Source organism: Saccopteryx bilineata, chromosome 5, assembly GCF_036850765.1.
Source record: "Saccopteryx bilineata isolate mSacBil1 chromosome 5, mSacBil1_pri_phased_curated, whole genome shotgun sequence".
Classification (NCBI taxonomy): Eukaryota; Metazoa; Chordata; class Mammalia; order Chiroptera; family Emballonuridae; genus Saccopteryx; species Saccopteryx bilineata.
In genome coordinates, this window is record NC_089494.1 from 233,572,223 (window position 1) to 233,596,485 (window position 24,263).

At 36.6% G+C, this 24,263-nt stretch overlaps 1 protein-coding gene across 1 annotated transcript in view; it reads left to right on the plus strand.

Annotated features, from left to right (window-relative positions):
• Positions 1 to 23,377, plus strand: part of KCTD8 (potassium channel tetramerization domain containing 8) — a 291,616-nt gene extending 268,239 nt beyond the window's left edge. Inside the window, exon 2 of the mRNA XM_066279758.1 lies at positions 22,035 to 23,377. Within this exon, the coding sequence (XP_066135855.1) occupies positions 22,035 to 22,495 (461 nt within the window). The 3' untranslated portion in view covers positions 22,496 to 23,377. The remainder of the gene's footprint in view (positions 1 to 22,034) is intronic.
• The last annotated feature ends 886 nt before the right edge of the window (positions 23,378 to 24,263 follow it).

A 24,263-nucleotide genomic window follows, 5' to 3' on the forward strand; every position in this document is an offset into this window, starting at 1 on the left:
GGGAGTGGCTGTGATCATGTGCTCAGGTGCACAAGCCTTGTTGGCCTTGGCCTTTGCCCTGCCCCCAAGGGTGGTGTTATGCTCGGTCCTGAGGGCTCTGGCGAGCACCTTTGCTCAGCTGCGGGTCTCTGCCTATTTCCAGGCTTTCTCCCTGCCCTTGCAGGAGGAGCCACTCGTGGAATGGCTGCTAGCCTTGGCTCTACTGGCCAGGCAGAACTGCGCGGCCACGTTCAGCTCAGAAGCGGAACTCTGCCTGTTCTGGGCTTTTGGCTCCACCCTCATGGGAGGAGCCGGCTCCCAAGTCAGGCCACAAGCCTTTGTTTCATGGGTGGGGCAAGGCTGTGCTCCTGCACCCTTGCTCAAGGGCTGGTCTCCACCCCTTCCTGGGTTCCCACCCTTCTTCCTCAGGCTGGATTACAAGCTGCTGGCAGCTGGGCTTGACCACTTTTGCACACCTACTCCTCCCCAGCCGGGCAAGACTGAGCTCACACGTGAGCCCAGTGGTGGCCAGCAGGCTTCCGCCCTTGCCGACAGAATCGCCCCTCTGCGTCCTGCTGCCACCCGCCCTCCAGTGAGCCCTTAGCCATATGGGGTGCAGGCGCTGCAGCTCAGACCCTAACACTCACTACTCTAGCCCCGAAAGCTCCCTCCTTCTAAGCAACTCTGCTCTCAGTGCCGCGGGGGAGCTTGTTTGGCTGCTCTCCTGCTTCCTTTTGCTGGTATTGCTGTTTTTGGGGGAAATATTCACTTCAGATTTGGGGAGTGACTCGACCCAGGGGTTAGGGTGGCTGTCTCCGAAAATGTTTCTCCCTGTGCTTCCTAGATTACACTCTCTTCCTGCTACTCCGGTCCTCTCTCCTTGTCCCCTGGAGCCCCGGTTGAGTGGTTGTGAGAGAGGTGTTCTGTGCAATCCCTTTAAGAAGAATCCTGGGTCTGAGAAATCAGACTCTCACAAACAGTATCCTGACTTGTTTCCAGCTAAATACTGTCCTTATGCCTCTTCTGGGCTCTGTGACTGCAGGCTGGGGCTTTGTTCCTGGGGCTCAGGACCCTCCCCTCTCTGCTAAACTCACTTCCCACCACACGAGTCTCTCTCAGCTGCCGTTCGCTCCTGGGAGCTGGGCAGCCCTCTCCACGTTTCCACTTTTCCTACCAGTCTCAGTGTGGCTTCTTCAGTGTTCCTTGGTTGAAAAGTCCTCTTAGTTTAGTCCAAAGTTGGTTTTTCCAGATGATAGTTCTTAAAATTCGTTTGTAATCCACTTTGGTTCTGGGAGGTGGATGTTGGTATGTCCTCAAGCAAGTTCTGATTGGAACACAGCTGCCACTTTCCTGCATTCTTACTCAGTGTTAATGTAAGATATTAATACATGTTTGATTTTCACTGAACTCTAAAGAATCATAAACTTCACAAAGTGTTCTCTCCCTGGTATTTTCAGTACCCACGTGGCACCACATATAATTACTATAATACTATTAATTATATTTTCTATGCTGTACTTTACATTCTTTTATATGTTTATTATACCATCTTTTTAAGAGTTAATGATGTCTTTTCTGTTTTCTCTTTATCAGACATATCACAAGATTATAAGTTTTTCAATAGCCAATCTTTAATTTTATTTATGTCTTATTTATTTTTGGTTTCTTCTTATTTTCTGCCTTTCTTTTATATTAAGCTTCTACTTATTTTGAGTTACTTTACAGTATTTCTGTCCCCTGAGTTGAATGCTTAGTTCATTTATTTTAAAATAATTTTCTATTAAATATATTTAGAGCTACATTATTCTTTTTATCTGATATCACTTTGGATAAATCTAACAGATGATTGGTGTGCAGTAGTCCACTGGTCTACATTTTGAAATAAACTGGTTAAAAGCTTTTATTGCTATAACTTGCATGGCTCAGTGCCAAATAAAAATATAAGGTCCCTTTTTTAGAAAGCAGGAAGAAAGAGCAATTAAAAGTGCTAAAAGGTAAGTCTTTTCCTATTATTCTGTGGTCTCTTTTTCAATTTGTCACAGTATTTTTATTTTTTATATAATGCTGTTCTAGGTAAAGAAAATTTGTAATTATTATCACGAATTTTACTACTTATATTGTGCAAAGCTATTTTTAAGTGCAAATATTAAAACATTAAATCTGGTATGTGGAATCACCAAAATTGCACAATTGGCACTCCTTTGTCCATACATGTAGATATATGCATGTCATTCTTACTAGAAGAATAAAATTATTTTCCAGAACTAACAATGTTTTTTATTCCCATTCTTGATAAGCACACATTTTACCATTACTCTCTCCCATTACTAGCAAGTAAAGGACAAAAAAAAAACCTTTAAATTTTTCTCTTCCTTCTTTCTATGTCATTATTTTTTTAAATTTTATTTTATTTAATTTTTTAATTTTTATTTTATTTATTCATTTTAGAGAGGAGAGAGAGAGGGAGAGAGAGAGAGAGAGAGAGAGAGAGAGAGAGAAGAGAGAGACAGGGGGGAGGAGCTGGAAGCATCAACTCCCATATGTGCCTTGACCAGGCAAGCCCAGGGTTTCGAACCGGCGACCTCAGCATTTCCAGGTCGACACTTTATCCACTGCGCCACCACAGGTCAGGCATATGTCATTATTTTTAGCATATAGATGAGAAAGAAAGGACATGATAAGATCCCTTGGTCAGTCTTACTTATAACACTGTTGCTTTCCTTCTACATTCAAGCAAGTTCTGATTGGAACACAGCCACCACTTTCCTGCATTCTTACTCAGTGTTAATGTAAGATATTAACATGTGTTTGATTTTCACTGAACTCTTATAATCATGAGGCATCCAGATGCTATATGCAGATAGAGTAGCAAGGAACTGGCACCCTCATGCTATCTTCTCTGCTTATATATGCTTCCTTGTTCTACTGCAATACACAATACACAAGTTCAAAGAGTACATTAGTGTTTTATGACAGTAACGGCAAAGCATTAAATGAAACATGATGTCTTTCTAAGTATGGAACCCTGTGCAACTGTGCAGATTTTAAATTCGTGAAATCTGCCCTGTCATTTGGCTGCATAGATCATCTTTCTTCTTTAGAGCCCCAGCCATCCTCACCCACTCCTTCACCTATGACAGAGATCTGGAATTACCTCAATGTCCCCATTCTTCATCCACTGGAGGAATTGTCCCCAGAAGGGTAGTTGATTCACTTTAGAGGGCACATAGAACTTTCCTAATATCTGGTTTGTTCTTGACACTTTTTTTGTTTTCTAGCACTGGCAAGGATTTAGTTCATTTGTTTTCTCTCCCCTCTCCCCCATTACAATTTAAAAGGTTTTTTAAGAGATTGAGAAACACAAAAATGGCCTGACATTTTGATTCAATATTCTACATTTCTTTTTCTATCCCTCCTGGACTGAATTACATTAAAGTAGGGTATGTTCTGTAGTCTTAATGCTTTATTCTCTGGTGATTTTCTGTAAATCCAAAGTACTAATAAAAGTGTTATGAATTTCATTCATTTTTCTTATATAATTATTTTGAGTTTTCTGGAATGCACTGTGAAAAAGATAATATTTTAAATAGAATATGTATTACCAAATTTGAGTTATAAAACAACCTTTTTCATTGATAAAGTAGTTAAAGCATAGAACTCTTTAGACATATAATACTAAACATTTTGATTATAAAGTTTTTCCTAGTTATGTATTATTGTTTTCATAAACAAAAAATAACAAAAATTGATAAAACAAAAAAAAGACAATCACTATTTATTCTTATTTCTTTTTTGATAAACAAAATCAGAACCTTCTCAGTCATCCATATAACCTTTGACTTTGACCTTGCAGTTTTCCTGGCAAAATAGTTCACAGTCTATTAAAGGTAAAGGGAGCATCAGCCATTCAAGCAAAGGAGATCTAAGTCTTCAATCATTGGCCAAACATGTTTTCATTGTTATTTCTTTAATGCCAATATGCCATCACAATTGTATTAAAATCAATTACAGTGGAAATTGCAATTCCCAATTAATTAATGATCTTTATATATAATCCTTGTGAGTAATGGTAGCTCTAGTTTAATTCCCTGTTATAAAAACTTTTGTTCTAAAAGGAGTACATACATTTGAATTTAATCAATTTATATGCAATATATGTGCAATAAATTGCATATAAATTATATTGCATTTATATGCAATTTATTTAAGTAAGTTTTTTTTTTTTTTTTGTATTTTTCTGAAGCTGGAAACAGGGAGAGACAGTCAGACAGACTCCCGCATGCGCCCGACCAGGATCCACCCGGCACTCCCACCAGGGGCGATGCTCTGCCCACCAGGGGGCGATGCTCTGCCCCTCCGGGCGTCGCTTTGCCGCGACCAGAGCCACTCTAGCGCCTGGGGCAGAGGCCAAGGAGCCATCCCCAGCGCCCGGGCCATCTTTGCTCCAATGGAGCCTTGGCTGCGGGAGGGGAAGAGAGAGACAGAGAGGAAGGAGGGGGTGAGGGGTGGAGAAGCAAATGGTCGCTTCTCCTATGTGCCCTGGCCAGGAATCGAACCTGCGTCCCCCACACGCCAGGCCGACACTCTACCACTGAGCCAACCGGCCAGGGCCTATTTAAGTAAGTTTTGTAAAGTGAACGAAAAGTAACCGCCCCAGATCACACTCAGTGAACTACATGAAGTCAAAGCACACTATTTGTTTCTGTGAATCCTGTGGTCTCTGTGCTTCTTGGAGAGTCATTTAACATGCATCACACTGGGAGCATTTTCTAATGCTAGTGCTTCATCGAGTAAAAATTTTTTATTTACAAACTTTTAATGAATAACCATTGATGTATAGAGATAGATACTGATATAGTAATTAAACATGGGTTTCTAAATGTTCCCAGTGCAAATGCTTCCTTTACATAACCGTTTTTTTTTTGTTTTTTTTTTTTTTTTTTTATTTATTCATTTTAGAAAGGAGAGAGAGAGAGAGAGAGAGAGAGAGAGAGAGAGAGATGGGGGGAGGAGCAGGAAGCATCAACTCCCATATGTGCCTTGACCAGGCAAGCCCAGGGTTTCGAACCGGCGACCTCAGCATTTCCAGGTCGACGCTTTATCCACTGCGCCACCACAGGTCAGGCTACATAACCGTTTTGACTGATCTAAATAAAAGGTGTTACCAGTACATCTCTGTACCATTTTACAGGGGTTTTTTTTCTTTTCATCTTGAGGACATTAATGTCAGAAAGGGAGATTGATGTTACTCCTGCTCTTGAAATATTAGGTTTAGATTAAATTGCAATATAAAGTGATATGAAAAGTTCAAGGCATCTCAACCCTGACAGAACTTACCCATTATTTAATTAAACTGCAAAAAGCTCTGAGCAAAAATGTCTGGCCTTATGTCAGAACCTTTCCTGATCAAGAGGGAACATCATTGAAAAGTTCAGTCTTAAAGATGCCTTATTATACAACTATAATTCTGATGTTTTGGAAATTATGGTACCTGATAAGTCATGAGTCCTAAAATAGATTCTCTCAGCTTCTTTGTTTCTTCTCTGTTATATTTTACATCACTGCATATATTGTTCTAGTTATTTACACTCTTTAAGTTTTATAGTATGATTTACATTCTAAAAATATAATTTTCCTTTAAACCTTGCTTGTTTCTCAACATGTACTTATATCCAATCAATGTAGGAGGTTTTTTTCTTTTTAAATATTTAAATCCACAAGGCCTGACCTGTGATGGTGCAGAGGATAAATCGTTGACCTGGAATGCTGAGGTCGCTGTTTGAAACTCTGGATTTGCCTGGTCAAGGCACATATGGGAGTTAATAGTTCCTGCTCCTCCCCTTCTCTCTCTCTCTCTCTCTCTCTCTCTCTCTCTCTCTCTCTCTCTCTCCCTCCCTCCTGTCTCTAAAATAAATAAATAAAAATAAATAAAAATTTTAATTCACAAAAATCTGCATTGTAGAAGATGTTGTCATAAGCATTTATATGGAAATTTTAAAAAATCTTAAATTTAATAAATCAAGGTTGCCTGGTTAGAGTGATTTGGTCTCAATAGTGGTCACAAGGAAAGCACAACCCACATTTTCATATGTTTAGCCTTTATAATTCATTTTTTGTTAAAATACTAGACATGAGTTGAAATAATCCTCTATTGCAAATGATCTAAAGAAATTTTATTACTCAGGTACAATTAAACACTTTTATCCCAAAATTTGTATAGATATGCATCTCAATTTGTTCTTATCAGGGATTAAAATTTGAGAAAACTTTCAGTTCTAGTTTAGCATTTCAGGGAAGCAGTTTACACCTCATAGTCCGAATTTTGGAGGCAGTGGCTCTCAGCACTAACTCAACGTAAACTCAGAAGTCTAACAGATCTAACTTTGAATCTGTCTATTCCGTATGTAACTCATCAAATTATATAACCTCTAGAAATCTCAGTTTGCTCATGTGTACCATAGGCTTAATAGGCACTAAACTTTACAAAGATTATTGTGAGATCTAAATGAATTGCTGTATGTAATGTACTTAATATGGTTCCTGGTCCATAGTAAGTGTTCAATAGAAGTTCCTTATTACAACATTGTACTCACTTGGCAAAATATGAACTTAGTCAAACTGTCCTGGTTGCATTACTGCATTTATTTCTGTAAGCTCATTATGTCCTTTAACTAGTGGCTACACAGGAAAAAATGATGCAAAGTGGCATGTTGCCTTGGGATCATGTGAAACATTTATTTACTACAAACATCTTGATTTCTGTATTTAACCACACTTACATAATAAAGTAATAATGTGTGTGTGTGAGTGAATGCATGTATCTTTGTGTTTATCTTGCACCCCTACCTACTTTTTGAAACAGACCTTCTTGCCCAGGACACAAGAATGGATTAGGATCTTTATATGTGACAGTAATAGTGTCTGACCCTAGTCACAGGTTCTAAGGCAAGGATGGAGGCACATGTCCCTGCGAGTAAAATAAAAATATATTCCCAGAATTTCATCAATTCTATATATTTCTGTTATAATGATTTGCTCACAAATACATACTGATTGTATTTTTTCTGCCTTACTCTAACTTGCCTCAGCTTTTCTGATCAGTTACTTAAAATGCACATAAAATATTTAAGTTTATGTATTACGCACTAAGTACTAGAGTTCTCCCGTGACAAATACAACCAACACATCAGTCAGCTTGCTTCAGGGAGAGAGGTTTTATTTATATTTTAATGTTATTTATTTATAATAAAATATCGTAACAAGTCTGTGAAAAGAATTTTTCTGTTGAGAGTAACATTTTATTTGTTCTAAAATGCCTGTCTTAGCAGGTGGAACTGGCCAGAGAGATCACTGAGTTGGAGACCTAAACATGTGAGAACTCCCTTTCAGCTCTCATTCTCTTAGACTGTAGTTGGGGCTGGGATACGTAGTCACCTGCAGTCATATCTGGGGACTTTTGGGCCAGTGATGGAGAGGCCTTCACTTCTTTCTCCATCAACAGTTAAAAGTATCCCAGGGGTTTTCTGTTATTGAATTACTTATATTACTTATGTGCCTCCCAACCTCACTCATGCTTCAGATTATAGGACTGGGTTGGTAAGGTATTATGATTGGCTGATCTAGGTTATAATTTACTCCTGTAGCCAAGGGCTTGGAGTCTGTCACATAAAATAGATAGTGGCACCAATTATATTCTCAGACACACATATGAGCCAATAAGAATTTGCTCCATGAATATAAGTATGGTACAAAACAGAAATCAGCCTATCTTTTGCAGAGGTAAAGAATTGAAGACAAGAATACATGTGTTATTTAGAATAATATCAGTATCTCCAATGTCGTTTGAATAGAGGGTGGGAGTAATAGAAAATGAGTTTTTGGAGTTTAAAAGGAAACTGCCATAGAAAGTTTTGTTTATGGAGCTAAGAGATTTGGATAAATTTCTGAAAGCCATTGACATTCTCTGAGAACAGGTATTATAATAAGAGTTATGTTTCCATGATATATACTGAGATTTTAGTGTGGTTAGTAGGAGGTAGAGATCAGAGATAAAAACATCTCTAGAAGGTCATTGCAGTAGAGTCAGTAAGAGGCTAGGAAATAATTGCAACCGATTCAGTAAGAGTTACTGAGGATCATAAATGGGAGAATGAAGACTGATGATGAAAGAAATGCTGGAGACATTATCAAAGTACACATACTTATTAGATAGTTGTTCATATGGGAGGGAAGCAATAGAGAGATAATAATAGAAATATTGAAAATGACTTTAATATTTTAAACATGTTGATTAAAAAATATTGCTTTTATAAAATAGAAAACATAGAAGGAGGAACTGGTGTATCCAGAAGGAATAGTGCAGCAATTTTTTGGGTTATGGTATTTGAAGTTTAGAAGATGTCCAGAAAGCAGTAAAATCATGAGTTTTGGAGCTTCAAGCAATAACCAGGTGTTAAACATGTGGGAGGAATCAGTTACAAATAACAGACAGTTCTGTGATTACATATGTATAATGTGTACATGTGGAGGGTTGAGTGTGTGTGTGTGTATGTGTGTGTCTGTGTGTTTGTAAAAAGACAGAATGGAGTGTATTATGGAAACAGATGTGACTGACATCAGAGACTATAAACCTTATTATGCAAATAATGTTTGATCTGTATAACTGAAGAAAACTCTAACTAGATATGATAACTGTTTTCCAGAATCTTAAAGGCTATTATTGATTGTAAGGGGAAAAAGATTACAATTTGACAAAGACTGCAAGAAATTGTATTTTAATAGAAAAACTAAGGTCCTATAATTCAGATTCAATATCTAGTTATTAAAAATAATATTGTGCTCACCTGACAAGTGGTATCGCAGTGGATAGAGCATCAACCTGGATACTGAGGTCCCAGGTTCAAAACCCCAAGGTCACTGGCTTCTGTATTGGCTCATCCAGCTTGAGCACAGGTTCAGCAGCTTGAATTCAGGGTTGCCAGCTTGAGAGTGGGATCATCAATATGATCCCATGGTCACTGGCTTGATCCCAAAGTTGCTAGCTCAAGCAGGGGGTCATTGGCTTGGCTGGAGCCCCCTGGTCAAGGTACGTATGAAAAATAATCAATGAACAACTAAATTGCCACAACTACAAGTTGATGTTTCTCATCTCTCTTCCTTCCTGTCTTTGCCTCTCTCTCTCTCTCTCTCTCTCTCAATAATAATAGAAATAATAATAATAATAATAATAAGATTCTAGCTTATGTAAGATCCCATAACTCAGTATCTACCAAAGTCCAGACATTAGCCTAAATAAACTTAGGTTAATTTTCCATGGTTGTTGTAGCAAATTATTACTAGCAGTGGCTAAAACAACAAAGATTTACTTGCATACGGTTCCAGATCCCCAAAGTCTGAAGTCACTTTCATCAGCTGAAATTATTATGTCAGCGAGACAACACAGAGGTTCCCTGGGAAACTTATTTGCCTCTTCATCTTTAAGTGCTTGCCAACATTCCTTGATTTGTAGCCTCATCACTCCAGTCGACTCTGTGGTCACATTTTTTCTTCCTCCTCCAGATGTGCCAAATATCCCTCTATCTTTTTTTATAAAGATACTTGTGCTTGATTTGGGGTCCAACTAAAAAAAACTAGAATAATTTCAAGATCTCAAAATCCTTCAACTCAGTGCAAAAATTTTATCATATAAAGTGACATTTATAGTTTTCAGCATTAGGACCTGATATCTTTTCTGAGGCCACTACTAAAAGGCTCTTCCTCACACATTCATTTACTTAAGGCAGCTTTAGGAGGGAGATACCATATTTTACTCCCTCTTAAGCAGAATAGTAAAATGAGTGTTACAGACATCTTGGTATAGCTAGTCCACGTCAGGACTTAAAGCACAGCTTTGCTATTCGCAAAGGCTGAGCATTTGTTCAGATAGTTGCACAATGTTGAACCCTGCAGTGAGCATATACTGGCTACATTTTGTACTCATAGTAGTGATTCCTAGTAGGCACACTGTTATAAATCTCAAAATGAAAAGAGGTGGCTCTCACATTAAATAATCTGACAGCTACTGTTATATCTGGACAGCGAGGAAACAGATGTTTTGCCACACAATTAAGTAGCCAAATTAAGGAGTCTTTAATTTAAATGCTGGCAACCACACAGGAAATATACTTACCAAAATCATGCAGCCCCGAACATGCTCAGGGGTTTGCTTTTAAAGGCAAAAAGAAGCGAGGGGAGGGGGTGAACACCTAGCCAAAGCAGTTTTAAAGAAGCAAAACAAGTTTTCAGTTATCATTGGAACAATCTAGGGAGAAAGTGCTCAGCGAAGCATTTTACAAAAAGCAAAAGAATGTGCTCGTTTATCTTGGCCTTTTTTAGAGGTTGTGAAGGCAGCATCCTGAGGGCTTTCTGGAATCTAGACATCAGGGAACATTTATGGCCTTTACAGAACTGACATTATAGCTTTACACAATTCTTTTCATTTACTCATCTGCAAATCTTGCAAAACTTGTTCTATGGTCAGGGATATGGTGTTTCTACATTTCACTACAAAGTGCGGCACCTCGCTGACCATGTTGGGGTACTTGAAAACATTTATTGGCAGGAAGATACTCAAGATGTGGAGAGAACTGACAAGTAGCAAACCCTCCCCTGTGACTTCCTTCCTGCATTGCTGCTGCTCCTGGAACCCCAGAGGATTCGCCTGTTTTATGTATTTATTTCATTATTATAATTCTTCTGTTTTTTGGCTTCCTCACACTCTCTGTGTCCCTGCTGTCACCAAGCCTCTGTTTTTAGGTCTGAGACAGCTGTTTAGTATTTTATAACAGGCAACGATGATTTACAACCAGCATGGACTTATGTTCATGTAAATTTGTTATACACAGCACATAAGTGCACCCTCAGCTTGTATTTACAGAATGTTTTTTTCCCCTCCTGGATCCATCAGACATGTTATATATAGATGCAAACTTTCATTAATTTTTTTCTGAGCACCGTGTAAGTTTTCTTATATACAATTTATGAATGTGGAACAAGTAAGAGTAGACTAGTGTTCACAAATTTGAAAAACAGATACGTTATCCATTTCAGACAGTATGTACCTGTGAAAAGAGAGGTCATTAGAAACTACGTAGCAAAACATGTAGCCTTCTGTGAACATCAGTGATAACCAGCAGTAGATTCGGAAGTGGGAACCAGGGAATGGGCACATCTTAATTCCAGGGTCTAAAAGGAGCCTGGGATCATTTGTATAGAGTTATGTTTTGGGTTCTTTTTTTTTTTTTGTCTGTTTGTTTGTGTTTTTGAATACAAAAATGAGTAAATGTGCCACAAAATCTTGGCTCCCATGAGTGAAATGTGCAGATTGGTTTAATTTTTTTTTTTAATTTCTCTTAACAGATAGGTTTTAAATGTAGGCCTCTGGCAAGGTGTCTGTAACCATTTTGCATGTGATAGAGCTTCTGAGAAGACAAGTGAATACCTAATACCTTTACTACTAGAAGTAGTTAGGTGTAAGGATCAGGTAATCACTTAATCGTGCAAAGTAATCAGATAATTACTTTAATTATTTGATATAAATTATTTAAAATTCTTTAGCAGATTAAAGAAAAATGTTCCTTATTATTTATGGTTCCTAAATAGTTTCTATTTCACATTAATAACATGGAAAGGATAATATAAGGACCTTCCCAAAGGAATGTTTTCACTAAGTAGAATGACTCTGAGGTCCTTCTTATAGATCACTTTTAAAAGCTCATCTTTTCTTTTGTTTTTTGCTTGTTTTTGTAACACCCTGTAAGCTCAGTTCTATTTAGGTTTATCTTTAGTTAAAAGAAAACCAATAAACCTTCTTTGGGGATAAAATAATTTCCTGTGTACAAAGACATTCTCTAGTTTATAATACTAACTTTATTTACTTCAGTTCAACAGCTACTGAATTGTTAGGAGTCTAGTCATGGAAATGGGTACTCCAGAAAACACAATGACAAAAAAAGCTCTGTTCTAGAGTGACTAACATGGTTTGTGTGCATGTTTGTGTGTTTGTTTGGTGGGGCAGAATATAAAGATGCACGTTAAAATTCGTGCAGAAATAACTATTATTGAAGACAAAATATGCTTAATACTTTGAGATAGAGTCAAATAAACTGCTATGGGTCATTACGAGAGTGAGAACTCACAATAAATCATTCCCAAATTTGAGAATGGGAGGTTTTATGCTGAAAGCACATTTGGAGCAGGCTTAGAAGGACATGGGACAAGGCAGAAATGCAATCCAGACAAAAGGAAACAGGCATGGCTAAAGCAAGGCATTTAGCAGAACTAGTGTATTTTGGTGATTCTGTGGGGAACATACTACAAGATGGGTTGGGTAATAAAAACCTAAGGACAGACCTCAATACCAAAATGTGGCTTCAGATTTCATTTTGTATGCAGAAGAAAGCTTTGGAAGGATTTTGTACTAGGGAGAAACTTGAAGGAATTAGGCTACAAGGATGTTTATTAGACACCGGTGTGGAGGATAGTTTCAAGTGAGACTAAAGTGGAGTCAGAAAACTGGTTAAGGGACACACACAGTAAGAAATACTGAGACACTTCTTATAACTGGTGAGCCTAGAAACAGAATTGAAGAGCTAGATTCAAAGGCCATTTCTTTAAAAAAATGACATTAGAATTTTGATTGGAATTGCATTAAATTTGTATATTGCTTTGGGTAATATGGTCATTTTAACTATATTTATTCTGCTTATCCAAGAACAAGGAATATCTTTCCATTTTATTGTGTCTTTTTTGATTTCCTTTAACAATACTTTGTCGTTTTCATTATATAGGTCCGTTACATTCTTTGTTATGTTTATTCCTAGGTATTTTTTGTTGTTGTTGTAACCATAAAAGGGATTATTTTTTTAGTTCATTTTCTGAAGTTTCATTGCATTGTTCACTGTGGCCAAGACATGGAAACAGCCAAAAAGTCCTTCAATAGAAGATTGGATAAAGAATATGTGGTACATATATACTATGGAATACCACTCAGCCATAAGAAATGATGACATAGGATCATTTATGACAACATGGATGGACCTTGATAACATTATAATGAGTGAAATGTGTAAATCAGAAAATACTAAGAACTGGATGATTCCATACATAGGTGGGACACAAAAATGAGACTCATGGACATAGATAAGAGTTCAGTGGTTACCAGGGGGAGGGGAAGGGAAGAGAGTAAATGGTGATGGGAGGGGAGGGGCATAAAGAAAACCTAATGAAGGGTGACAGAGGATGATTTGACTTTGGGTGATGGGTACACAACATAATCGAATGTCAAAATAATCTGGAGATGTTTTCTCTAAATCTAAGTGCTCTAGATGACCATTGTCACCTCGTTAAAATTAATTGTCTAAATAAAACTATTTTTAAAAAAGCCACTGCAAGGGTAGAGTTAGCAAGACCTAGAAAGTAATTGGAAATAAAAGATGACTCCATTGGGTAGACAAAGGTGACCTTGGATATCATCTACAGAAATAACTAACAGGAAGACACGGGTTTATAGAATGGGACAAAGGTGGTAAGATTATTTTGAACAGCGCCTATATTATATGTCCCATTAAATGTATATTTGCTCACATTTTTTTGCAATGCAACATTTTCTAATTTATTTTATTAGTATCTTATTTAATCAAAGGTAAAACATTTCAGCCACCTAACTGTGTGATACAAAGAAATATAAGACACAGTTTCTGCCCTCCTTGAAATGAAAACCTTTTTGAGGAAGATAAGATACCAGATGGGTGGCTTTAAGATGGACATTTGTGTGGGGATGATGGAAACATTCTTACTACTCTATGCTCATTTAGGTGAATATTTGGTAACAAAAGATAGACTATACTAGGTACCAAATGAATGACACAGTCAGTAATAGATACTACAGGAATTCACAGGAGTGACAATCATTTTATTCTTTTGGTTAAGCATTTACTATGATCAACCTTTCTCCCCTACAGGGTAAAAAGACACTGTTTCTGCCTTCAAAACATTTACAATTAGGACCAAAGGATACACATAAATAAATAAGTACAATAAAAAGGTAACCAGTACAAGGAGAATCAGAAGAACTTCTTTCTGTTTTTAAATTACATTTTCTTAATTTTTGTTTTTCTTTTATTTTCCTTCATTCATGAGAGTAGTTAAGTAATAATAAAAAAAACTATATAAAAATTAATTTGTATTCATCCCAGTAACTTTTTTACTCTAAGATGGATCCACATCCTGTGTGAATTTTAACTTTCAAATTACTATGGGAATTTAACTGACAAATTAAAGTGATTCCATTTTTAGCTCACTCCAATCACTATATATTCTTGTTCCCTTCTTAATGTCTTATTTGAACTTTAGTTACACCTGCATTACTGTGCTTATCACCCTAAGCCTGTAATACTAGATATAAGGGGGTGTGTGAGTATGTGTGTGCAAATTTGTTCTTATAATTAACACTATGCCTGGTACATACTAGGTGCTCAACAAATGTTTATCTAATACAAATGGAGTTTTTTTCCCCCTTTTGATTCTAGCACTTAATACTCAGAGGCATGTGGTACTAATATTTAGGATAGATTGTTTCATTCTGTTCAAGTACCCCATAAACATTCACACACCATTGAGTTTAGTACTACTAAAGGGTAATTTCCCTTCTGGGAATTGTGCCTGTTGCCAACACATTTTACATATCCAGTCTTTTATTTATCATCATGAGGCAGGTAAAAAAAAAATAAAAGGTTTTCTCAGGTATGCAGTTTTACACATAGACTTTATTTGGAAATGTTTGTGTATTTCAAGAAATAATAAGGAAGTTCTCTTATTGAAAGTGCCCATACTCACAACTACCTACAGTCGTGTTTTTTTTAAATATTAACAATTAATTTTTGTACTACAGTATACACACAAAAGACTTAAAAAAGTTATTATTTTCTCCTTTATTATATCAATTTAATATAATCCAATGGACTTAATCAAAAATTCTGTTTTGCCTAATTTTAGAAATTTTGGTCTATTGCCCTTCAATGTTTTATTTTGTTTAATGTAATGTTTTTATTATTGCTTATAATTCAAATGTTTTAATAACTTGGAGCTATTGTGTTTTATTTCCTCAAATAAGTTCCTTTTAGTACATGAAAATGTAATGCTTAATAACCTCTCAAGTCTATTATAGAGAACTTTACTACAAAATTGATTTGACAATAAAATTGCTTTGACATACATTATCTCCTTTCTTATTATAGCCATGTGACAATGTTGCTATTCTTATTTTATTTTTGACAAAAAACAGAGGCTGAAATACTCTGAGTCCTGCCTGCAATTCATATGTTCATAAGCACCATGTGCAGAACCAGATTTAAAGTGGAAGTACATGTATTCTTCATTCAGTTACCTTAATATTTAGATAAATATGTCATTACTATTTACTCAGTAAAATAGTACTGAGTATTTATGATGAATAATAATAATTAAAATTTTGAGCATTTACACATGCAAGGCACATACTAAGTACTTTACCTGTGTTGGCTCAAGTAATCTTAGTCACAATCTTATGAAGTTTAAACTAAGAAAACAGAGGCCAAAAACAGTAAGTAATTTGCTCAAGAAAACACACCTACTAAATTGTTGAACTAGGATGTGAAGCCAGCAGTCTACTCTATGGTGCTTTAAGCATAATTCTTGCTGACAAGAAGAGATGTCATGAAACAGATGCTAGTTGATAATGTCTTCTAGGACTACACTTTCCATCAATGAACTTAAAATTTTTATCCTTGAACCTGTATTTCTATGAAGTATTTTAGTGGAAATTGAATTTGATTCCCCTTCTAATTTTAATAATGGTAACACCTTCCTATGTATTTTATATTTTTAGAATTATAGAATTTTAGCATATTAATGTACATAGGGATGAATTCCAAAATTTTAACCAAGGGCGAAATATTAGAGAGGTTATATGACCAGTGTAAAAGTGCTTGGTAAATGTCTGAATGAAGCTCAAATCCAGATCTTTTATGGATGTTTCCACATTGAAGAAAAATATTAACATAAAAATGAATATAATATGTGTGTGCTTATGTGTACTGACTGGGCTTGAAAAAACACTGTGGAGAAGCATGACCTAGGCAGCTGGCTTACGTACTGCTAGGGTAGGCTACAGGTCCCCCTAAAAGAGGACCATCCTACATGACAATCCTATTCTATTTAATGACAGCCAAACAAAAAGTGGAAGACTTCATTGTCCATGTGCTTTTTTGTGTTTCTATCTGTACATATATATTGGACACCTTTAAATAGTTAACTTCTTTTAAAATGTAAACCTTAAATAGGTATGAGATTTGCCTATTCACGGATTTTTTTTGCTTACTCTAATAATGAATGATGACTTCCTTTATGTAATAGAAGAAAGCCCAGCTGCTAAGACCATCAAAGCACATTTTTTTTTCCCTTATACTAAGTCTGGTTGGTGCTCTAACTCAGAGGGCAAATTGTTTTCAAGAAGATCATTTAGGTATATATTTGATTCTATTACTAGTTGAAGAGATACAGAAAAGTTCCTGGAAATCAAGCTGTTCTCACATATGTAAGACCTAGTGGTATTTGAATAATTATTCATATTATGCTTAAGGATATCAAGTGGATTTGGATCATTGAATGCAATGATATGAAATTAAAGTTTCACGTTATCACCGAAAGCCTACAATTAGCAGGCATCCACAAGAAAACTAACCCAGTAATCATCATCTCTTTTGAATTTATTTATTTTTCTTAAATTTCACTTCATAAAAACACCAATATAATTGTATTATTGTATCTGATTCCCACTAAGTTGTCAGTAATGCTTTAAAGTATTCTTAATCAGGCCCTGGTTGGTTGGCTCAGTGATAGAACATCAACACAGCAAGTGGATGTCTGGGGTTCAATTCCTGGACAGGGCACACAAGAGAAGTGACCATCTGCTTCTTCTCCACCCCTCCTCCTCCCCCTCTTCTCTCTGTCTTCCCCTCCCACAGCTATTGCTCAGTTTGCTTTGATCACATTGTCACTTAGGTGCTGAGGATGGCTACATGGAGCCTCTGACTCAGGTACTAAAAATAGCTCTGTTGCAAGCATGACCCCAGATGGGCAGAGCATCGGCCTCAGACGGGAGTTGCCAGGTGGATCCTAGTCAGGGCACATGTGGGAGTCTGTCTCTCTATCTCCCATCCTTTTACTTAGAAAAGAAAAAAAAGTATTCTTAATCAAAAAGCAATAATAACACATAATGGGTTACATATTATCAAGAATTTTGACATAAAAGGAGATTTTTTATTTATTATACATAAGGATTTATACGAGAACTGTCATAGTATTCTATACATTAAAAGTGTGGACGGGCCTGACCTGTGGTGGCGCAGTGGGATAAAGCGTCAACCTGGAACACTGAGGTTGCCGGTTCGAAACCCTGGGCTTGCCTGGTCAAGGCACATATGGGAGTTGATGCTTCCTGCTCCTCCCCCTTCTCTCTCTCTCCCCTCTCTCTAAAAATCAATTAAAAAATCAATTTAAAAAAAAAAAGTGTGGACAAAATAAGCTAAGCATTTCCTTTAAGTCATAATATGAACATGTGATCCTTTATGCTTTTGGGGGTCCACCTTGCCTAAAGATAGCTTATGAAATAGGAGTGAAAAATAAAAACATGAAAGTATGTTATTTGTTAATTCTTGTTAATATCTGTACTAATTTTCTTTTCTTTTTATATAAAATAAAAGAAGCTCCTAATATCATAGTAAATTTTGCTCCCTGTCTCTTTTTGTTTTCATAGAGTTTAAAATCTACAATGGGAAATATATGAATGTGCCACATGCATTTTAAGAACTAAATATTATAAAACATCATAAAAGCACCTATGAGCTTCACCAGAGATCTGCTGTGTGCCCCTTCTAGAGCCTAGCACAGAGCATGGCTCATAGTAGTGCTCAATACAATTCTGCAGGCTGAACTGATAACCGTCCTATCAAAGAAATCTTCTTTGATCTTCCATTGAAAGATCAACTTATTTCCCTCACACATATGTTGCATCCTGTTAGTTTCTGCATGTGTGTGTCTGTGTGTGTGTGTTACAGAAGCTTATTTTCGTGACAAAATTGTAATGCCATTAGGCATAACAACTGTGTGTAATTTATTTAGCTAATGCATGGACTTGATGTAATTTTTTATTCTCCTTACTGTATGTCCCCCCAGTGAGTACAAACAGAATGAAGCATTTGCTTTTGTCTTCCTAGTACAGTTGACCCTTGACAGATCTGCATGACACAGGTCCACTCATATACAGATATTTTGCAGTAAATACAGTACTAAAAATGTATTTTCTCTTCCTTATTATTTTCTGAATAACCTTTTCTTTCTTCTAGCTTACTTTATATTGTAAAAATACAGTATGAAATATGTAACACATAAAATATATGTTAATCAATTGTATACGTTATCAGTAAGGCTTCTGATCAACTGTAGGCTATTAGCAGATAAGTTTTGGGGTTGTCAGAAGTTTCACATGGTTTTTGGACTTTGTGGGGGCATGCCCCAAACCCCCACATTGTTCAAAATCCTTTGTGTCCTCTTTCTGTACTATCTCCCATACTGATGTTATTAATTTTCTGCCTGGGTGTCTCTATCTAATGCTCTAGCCCCATGACTATTAACAGGACATGATTTCACATTACTCATTTATCCATAAATAGAAATTGGTTTTCTCAGATATTTACAGTTTAATTCCTTAGTCATTATTGGGTATGAAAATTCTAGATTCCTCTTTAGGGATTTCTGATTAAAGTAATGCAAAAGATTGACAGCGATTAGAAAAAAACATTTATTTATATCCTATGTCAAACTGGGCTTGCAGCCATCATGCTAGCTTGGGTCATAGTTAGACATAAAAATAATTAATTAAACAGAGGCTGCACCTCCTCCGCTACCCGGACCTCCATGGGAATGTATACATACAAAGTCTTCACAAATGTAAATTGTCTTGACAATGATACACTCTGATCATTGTGAGTTATTTTGCTAGATCCATTGTATGATATTTCATTTAGTCTGAAAATAACCCAGAGAGGAAACCGCTGCTACCCATTTGACAGATAAGGAAGTTGAAGCTTTGAGGAGCTAACTACACTACTCACAAAAATTAGGGGATGTTCTTGTATCTTTATATTCTTTTTGAAATATCCCCTAATTTTTGTGAGCAGTATATTTCTCTCAAGGCCACAAGATTATTTGTTAGGAAACTAGAACTCTATTCCAGGTCAGAACCCTTTTTGAGAAAAGTTGAATATTGACAGCATACATCTGAGTGGGTAATACCCTCATGCCAGTTCCAGTGATATGGTTAACATACCTGTTGGCTTGAAGATGTGAGCCTCAATTTAATGGAGTCTGGAAAGAAGGTGGCAGAGGGAAGGAGAGAGGTGGGAAGGAGGTAGGAAAAGCTGCAGAACTGGCCTGAGCCTCTTGGATCAGGGATGCAACCAGATCACAGACATCCTGGGAGGAGGAAGAGTGAGACATAGTCTTCCGGTCTTTTTCAGTGACTCGGTCCAGCTGAATTCCAGAAGTCAAGGGCCCCTAAGGATATCATTTGTGCTCATCCACCACAAAAAATACAGGCAGTTTCAAATGCTTCTGGGTAGTAAGTAATTCAGCAAGAAGTGTTAGAAGTGCATCTTGCTCACTCCCACCTATCGGGTTCACCCTTTCTCTCTCTCACCGTATATGATATGGTAGGGATAGAAAAACAGCCGTTTGTTTCTGTTTTCTTTAATCCATGGTTGCAGATGCTTCTGAAATATACTAGTGTGTTTTTGTATTAAGCATTTATAAGCATCGACATTTGCTTTCAGTTTACTGTATTGCAGATAAAGCAGGTATGGAATAATGGTTAGACCTTCCCTAAAATAGGTACATATTCTTTAATAAGTGTTTTGAGGGCTTTTGTTTGGTTAGTTTCTGTTAGGTTAATTGAAGTATATTTTACATACAGAAAAACTACCCATTTTAGCTATATAATTTTGTCAGTGTTCACAAATCCTCTAACTAACACTACAGCCAAGATTCAGGATATTTTCATCATTTCAAAAAGTTCTAAAGCTATTTTAAACCTTTATTTTAGTTCAACTGGATATTTAATATCGACTTTTGTTTCTTCTGATTTTAAATAGGAAAATTAATGTTAGCAACCAAACAGTAAGTTGTACATAGTATGTGCTTTGATGCAAAGTATTTTCGTCGGCTTGTTTTCCCATCCTTCTGAGTAATGTGAACTACTCATATTGGTTATGAACTCATTTCATATTTAATAAGCTGAAGAAAGGTTTGGCTTATTTTGGCTGCACATGACATCACCGGGATCTATTAAATGACCCAATGTCCAGGGCATCTCATTAAAGCATGAAGTCTTGGATTGAGACTTAAGCATCAATACTAAATAGAACTATAGTGCAGGCCTGGTTATTAAACTGATTCAGATTTGCCTAAAAGTCAAGGGAATTAATAAAAAGAAATACATCCAGCTCTAGGCATCAATAATCGAAGCTTTCTTAAGTAATTCCATATGTGGCTAAGGTTGAGACTGTATAAATTAGATCAAGTTTTATCAACTCGGGCTGCACCTTGGACAATTGCTTTAAAATATTGATGTCTTCCCCCCCATTCTGATTTATATAACTTGTTTATAAATGTTGACTACAAGAAAAAAATGAGATTTGGATAACTTACTATTTCTGAAGGGTTAGGTTCCAGTTAATCAAGGTTTTATTGTAGTTCTGGGTGTGTGGCGGTGTTCAATAAATGTTAAATATATGTCCTAATCTCACAGCAGAGTTGAGGAGAATAAAATATGTTCTCTCTTGGAAAGGAACTGTTTGTGTATTTGAAATAATTATCTTGAAAAACTATCACTTTCTGAAAATTGTCCTCCTAGGTAATTTACCTCAAACGGTAAGCCTTGTATTTTAAGAGAACACTATATTTTAACTATATTTTTTAACCATAATATTAGGCATATATATATATACATATATATAATCTTACAGCACTTTTATAAGTCTCTCCAAGGAAATAGACAGGAAACAAGATTAAAATACTGAGGATAAGATTTAAACCAAACACCCACTTGCAAGCATAAATGATGCTATCGCACCTCTGGCTTTGGAGAATACTGTTATTTTGTAAAATAGAGCAATAGTACTTTCTGCTTTTATAATGGCAAAATATATACAGAATAACACTTAATGTTAATAATTAGAACAGAAATGAACTTAAGTGTATAATAAAACAGTTACAGAATTAGCAAAATGTTCACATATGATATCTTTTTCAAATTTCAGGAAATTGTAACGAAAGAACATCTTTTAAGCATACAGTTACTGATGAACTATTACAGCAGAAATGCTCATTAGGGCCCTGGCCGGTTGGCTCAGTGGTAGAGTGTCGGCCTGGTGTGCAGGAGTCCCGGGTTCGATTCCTGGCTGGGGCACACAGGAGAGGCGCCCATCTGCTTCTCCACCCTTCCCCCTCTCCTTCTTCTCTGTCTCTCTCTTCCCCTCCCGCAGCTGAGGCTCCATTGGAGCAAAGATGGCCCGGGCACTGGGGATGGCTCTGTGGCCTCTGCCTCAGGCACTAGAATGGCTGTGGATGCAACAGAGCAATGCCCCAGAGAGGCAGAACATCACCCCCTGGTGGGCATGCCGGGTGGATCCCGGTCGGGCGCATGCGGGAGTCTGTCTGACTGCCTCCCTGTTTCCAGCTTTGGAAAAATGAAAAAAAAAAAGAAATGCTCATTAGGCAAACTTCCCAAACTTTATGTTATAAATAATTAATGAACATGCTGCATATTTTAATGCAAACTAACAGCACTGGGTGTTGTATTTAATCCTTAACACACAGAATTTTACTTAATATAAGCATTCTTTATTTAAAACAAAAGAAAATTATAAAGTTTATTTAACTTGACCTTTCATTTGTTCTACTCTTTTTTATTCCCTTTTTAGGACCACCTCAGAAGATGGTATCACCTAAACAAGAACATGAAGATAGGAAACATGACAAAGTCACAGATAAAGGAAGTGAAAGTGGGACTTCCTGTAATGAGCTCTCCACTTCCAGTTGTGACAGCCACTCGGAGGCGAGCACTCCCCAGGATAACCCACCCAGTACCCAGCAGACAACAGCTCACCAGCCTAATACCTTAACATTGGATCGTCCTTCCAAAAAGGCACCTGTGCAATGGATGCCCCCACCAGACAAACGCAGAAACAGTGAACTCTTTCAGACACTCATCAGCAAGTCCCGGGAAACAAATCTTTCCAAAAAGAAAGTCTGTGAGAAGCTCAGTGTAGAAGAAGAAATGAAAAAGTGTATTCAAGATTTTAAAAAAATCCACATTCCAGATTATTTTCCAGAGCGCAAACGCCAGTGGCAATCTGAACTGTTACAGAAATATGGGTTATAGTAATTATCACATTCCTGCATATGTCAATGACCTTCAATGTTTACTACAGTGTCACTACCTGACTGTGTCTTAATAATGGTCAGTGTGATTCTTGCTGCTCTTTCGTCGTGTGAACAGTGGATGTGGGACAGTGGTTTCTTTCATTCCTTTCTGTTGTTGTTGTTTTTAGACACACACATATATATAAAAACAATAAATACTGAATCAAAATGGAGTGTCTGACTCAAACCATTTTTCTTCAAGAATGAAAGTATAATGTGCATGATCAAGAAGCTTATAGTCTTGATTTTTGAACTGTGGTCAACTGGATATATTTGTCATTTTGTAACTCACTGAAAAGAAATCATCTTATCACTCCAACTAAAATGACAATATGGATGAAGCAACATCAAGTAAAATGTTAGATGATAGTTTTGGGATCCAAATCCAAAACTGTTTAAATGTTAATGAGATAAAACAAGTATTATTTTTGCATGAGCACAATATTACAAGTAAATCACAAGACATAGGGAAGATCTGTTTGTTGCTTGGAAAGAAAATATATTACAAAAAAGTAAAGTAAAAAAAATGTTTCAGGCAAAGCCTATAAATGTAAGCTGTCTAGGAGACTGAATTTTATTTGTTCCAGATCTGTGATTTTTCTGTGTATGTGTATGGTGTTCTGTATGTTAAGACAGTGTAAATATGCCTTATACTATTGTGTTACAGGACTGACATTCATCTATTAATGCTAGCCATGATTATTTCTGTGAAATGAGTCCTTACATCAGGCTGTGAAAATTGACCTAATAATGCTCTGAAAGATCCTACTATCATGTTAATCAAAATAATGGAGGGAAATGGTAAAGAGCTTTATGTATTTATTAAAAAAAGGAAAATATATTAGAACTCCTTAATTTCTATTGACTCTTCTTTTAAAATATTCAATTTTTACATTGTCTTCATTTTTCTTTAAATCCCAAGCTAGAGAATGATATGTTCAAGCTTAATGTTGACAAGTTAGAGTATTAGTATAATTCAAGATGGAGCCAGAGTCAGATCCAGATAGCCTTGGTATTGATTAATAAACCTTTTGCCCACAAGAGAAAAAGACTTCATCTGAGAATGCACTAAAATTTTATTGTAGCTGACAGTCAGATTGAAAACCTCTCCAAGAACAATTGGGAAGTTACTTCTTACAAATTGAGAGACAAAAAAGGCAATAACAAACTAAAAGTTCAGCCTGAAAGATAAGTGATTTCTTATTAGTTGCATATGTAGAAAGAGGTTTCCTTATCATGAACCACACAATTTTTGCCTTACCCACCTTACCAAAAGGAATGCATAATATCATTAAGTTTCATTTAAAAGCAGGCTGACAAAGGATAAAAATATCTGCAAGAATTGTTGAGGTTGATCTTCTCTGTGCTCAGCTAGAATATAAGTTGAGCAGCACTTGCAGATAATAGAGGGAGATAAACACTATCAACTTAAAATTTTTAAATCTACATTTTTTTGCATGTATTTTTAGATTTCTCACTCTACTGATACAATAATATAAAAGCAAGGGCCACCACCATCGTGGCCATTCACATGCAGGTTCTCATTGAATTCGGGCAGACAATAAAAGAACAGCGGAGCTGGAGGTTGGTGGATCATTCTGTTTATTGGTGTCTCACCAAGACAGTCAAACCACAAGAAAGCCAAGGAGGACAAGGGATCAGGGAGGAAAAAAAAAAAGCCTACTGCACCTTTCATTGGTGGAGGCAGAATCTCTCTTCCCCTTCTG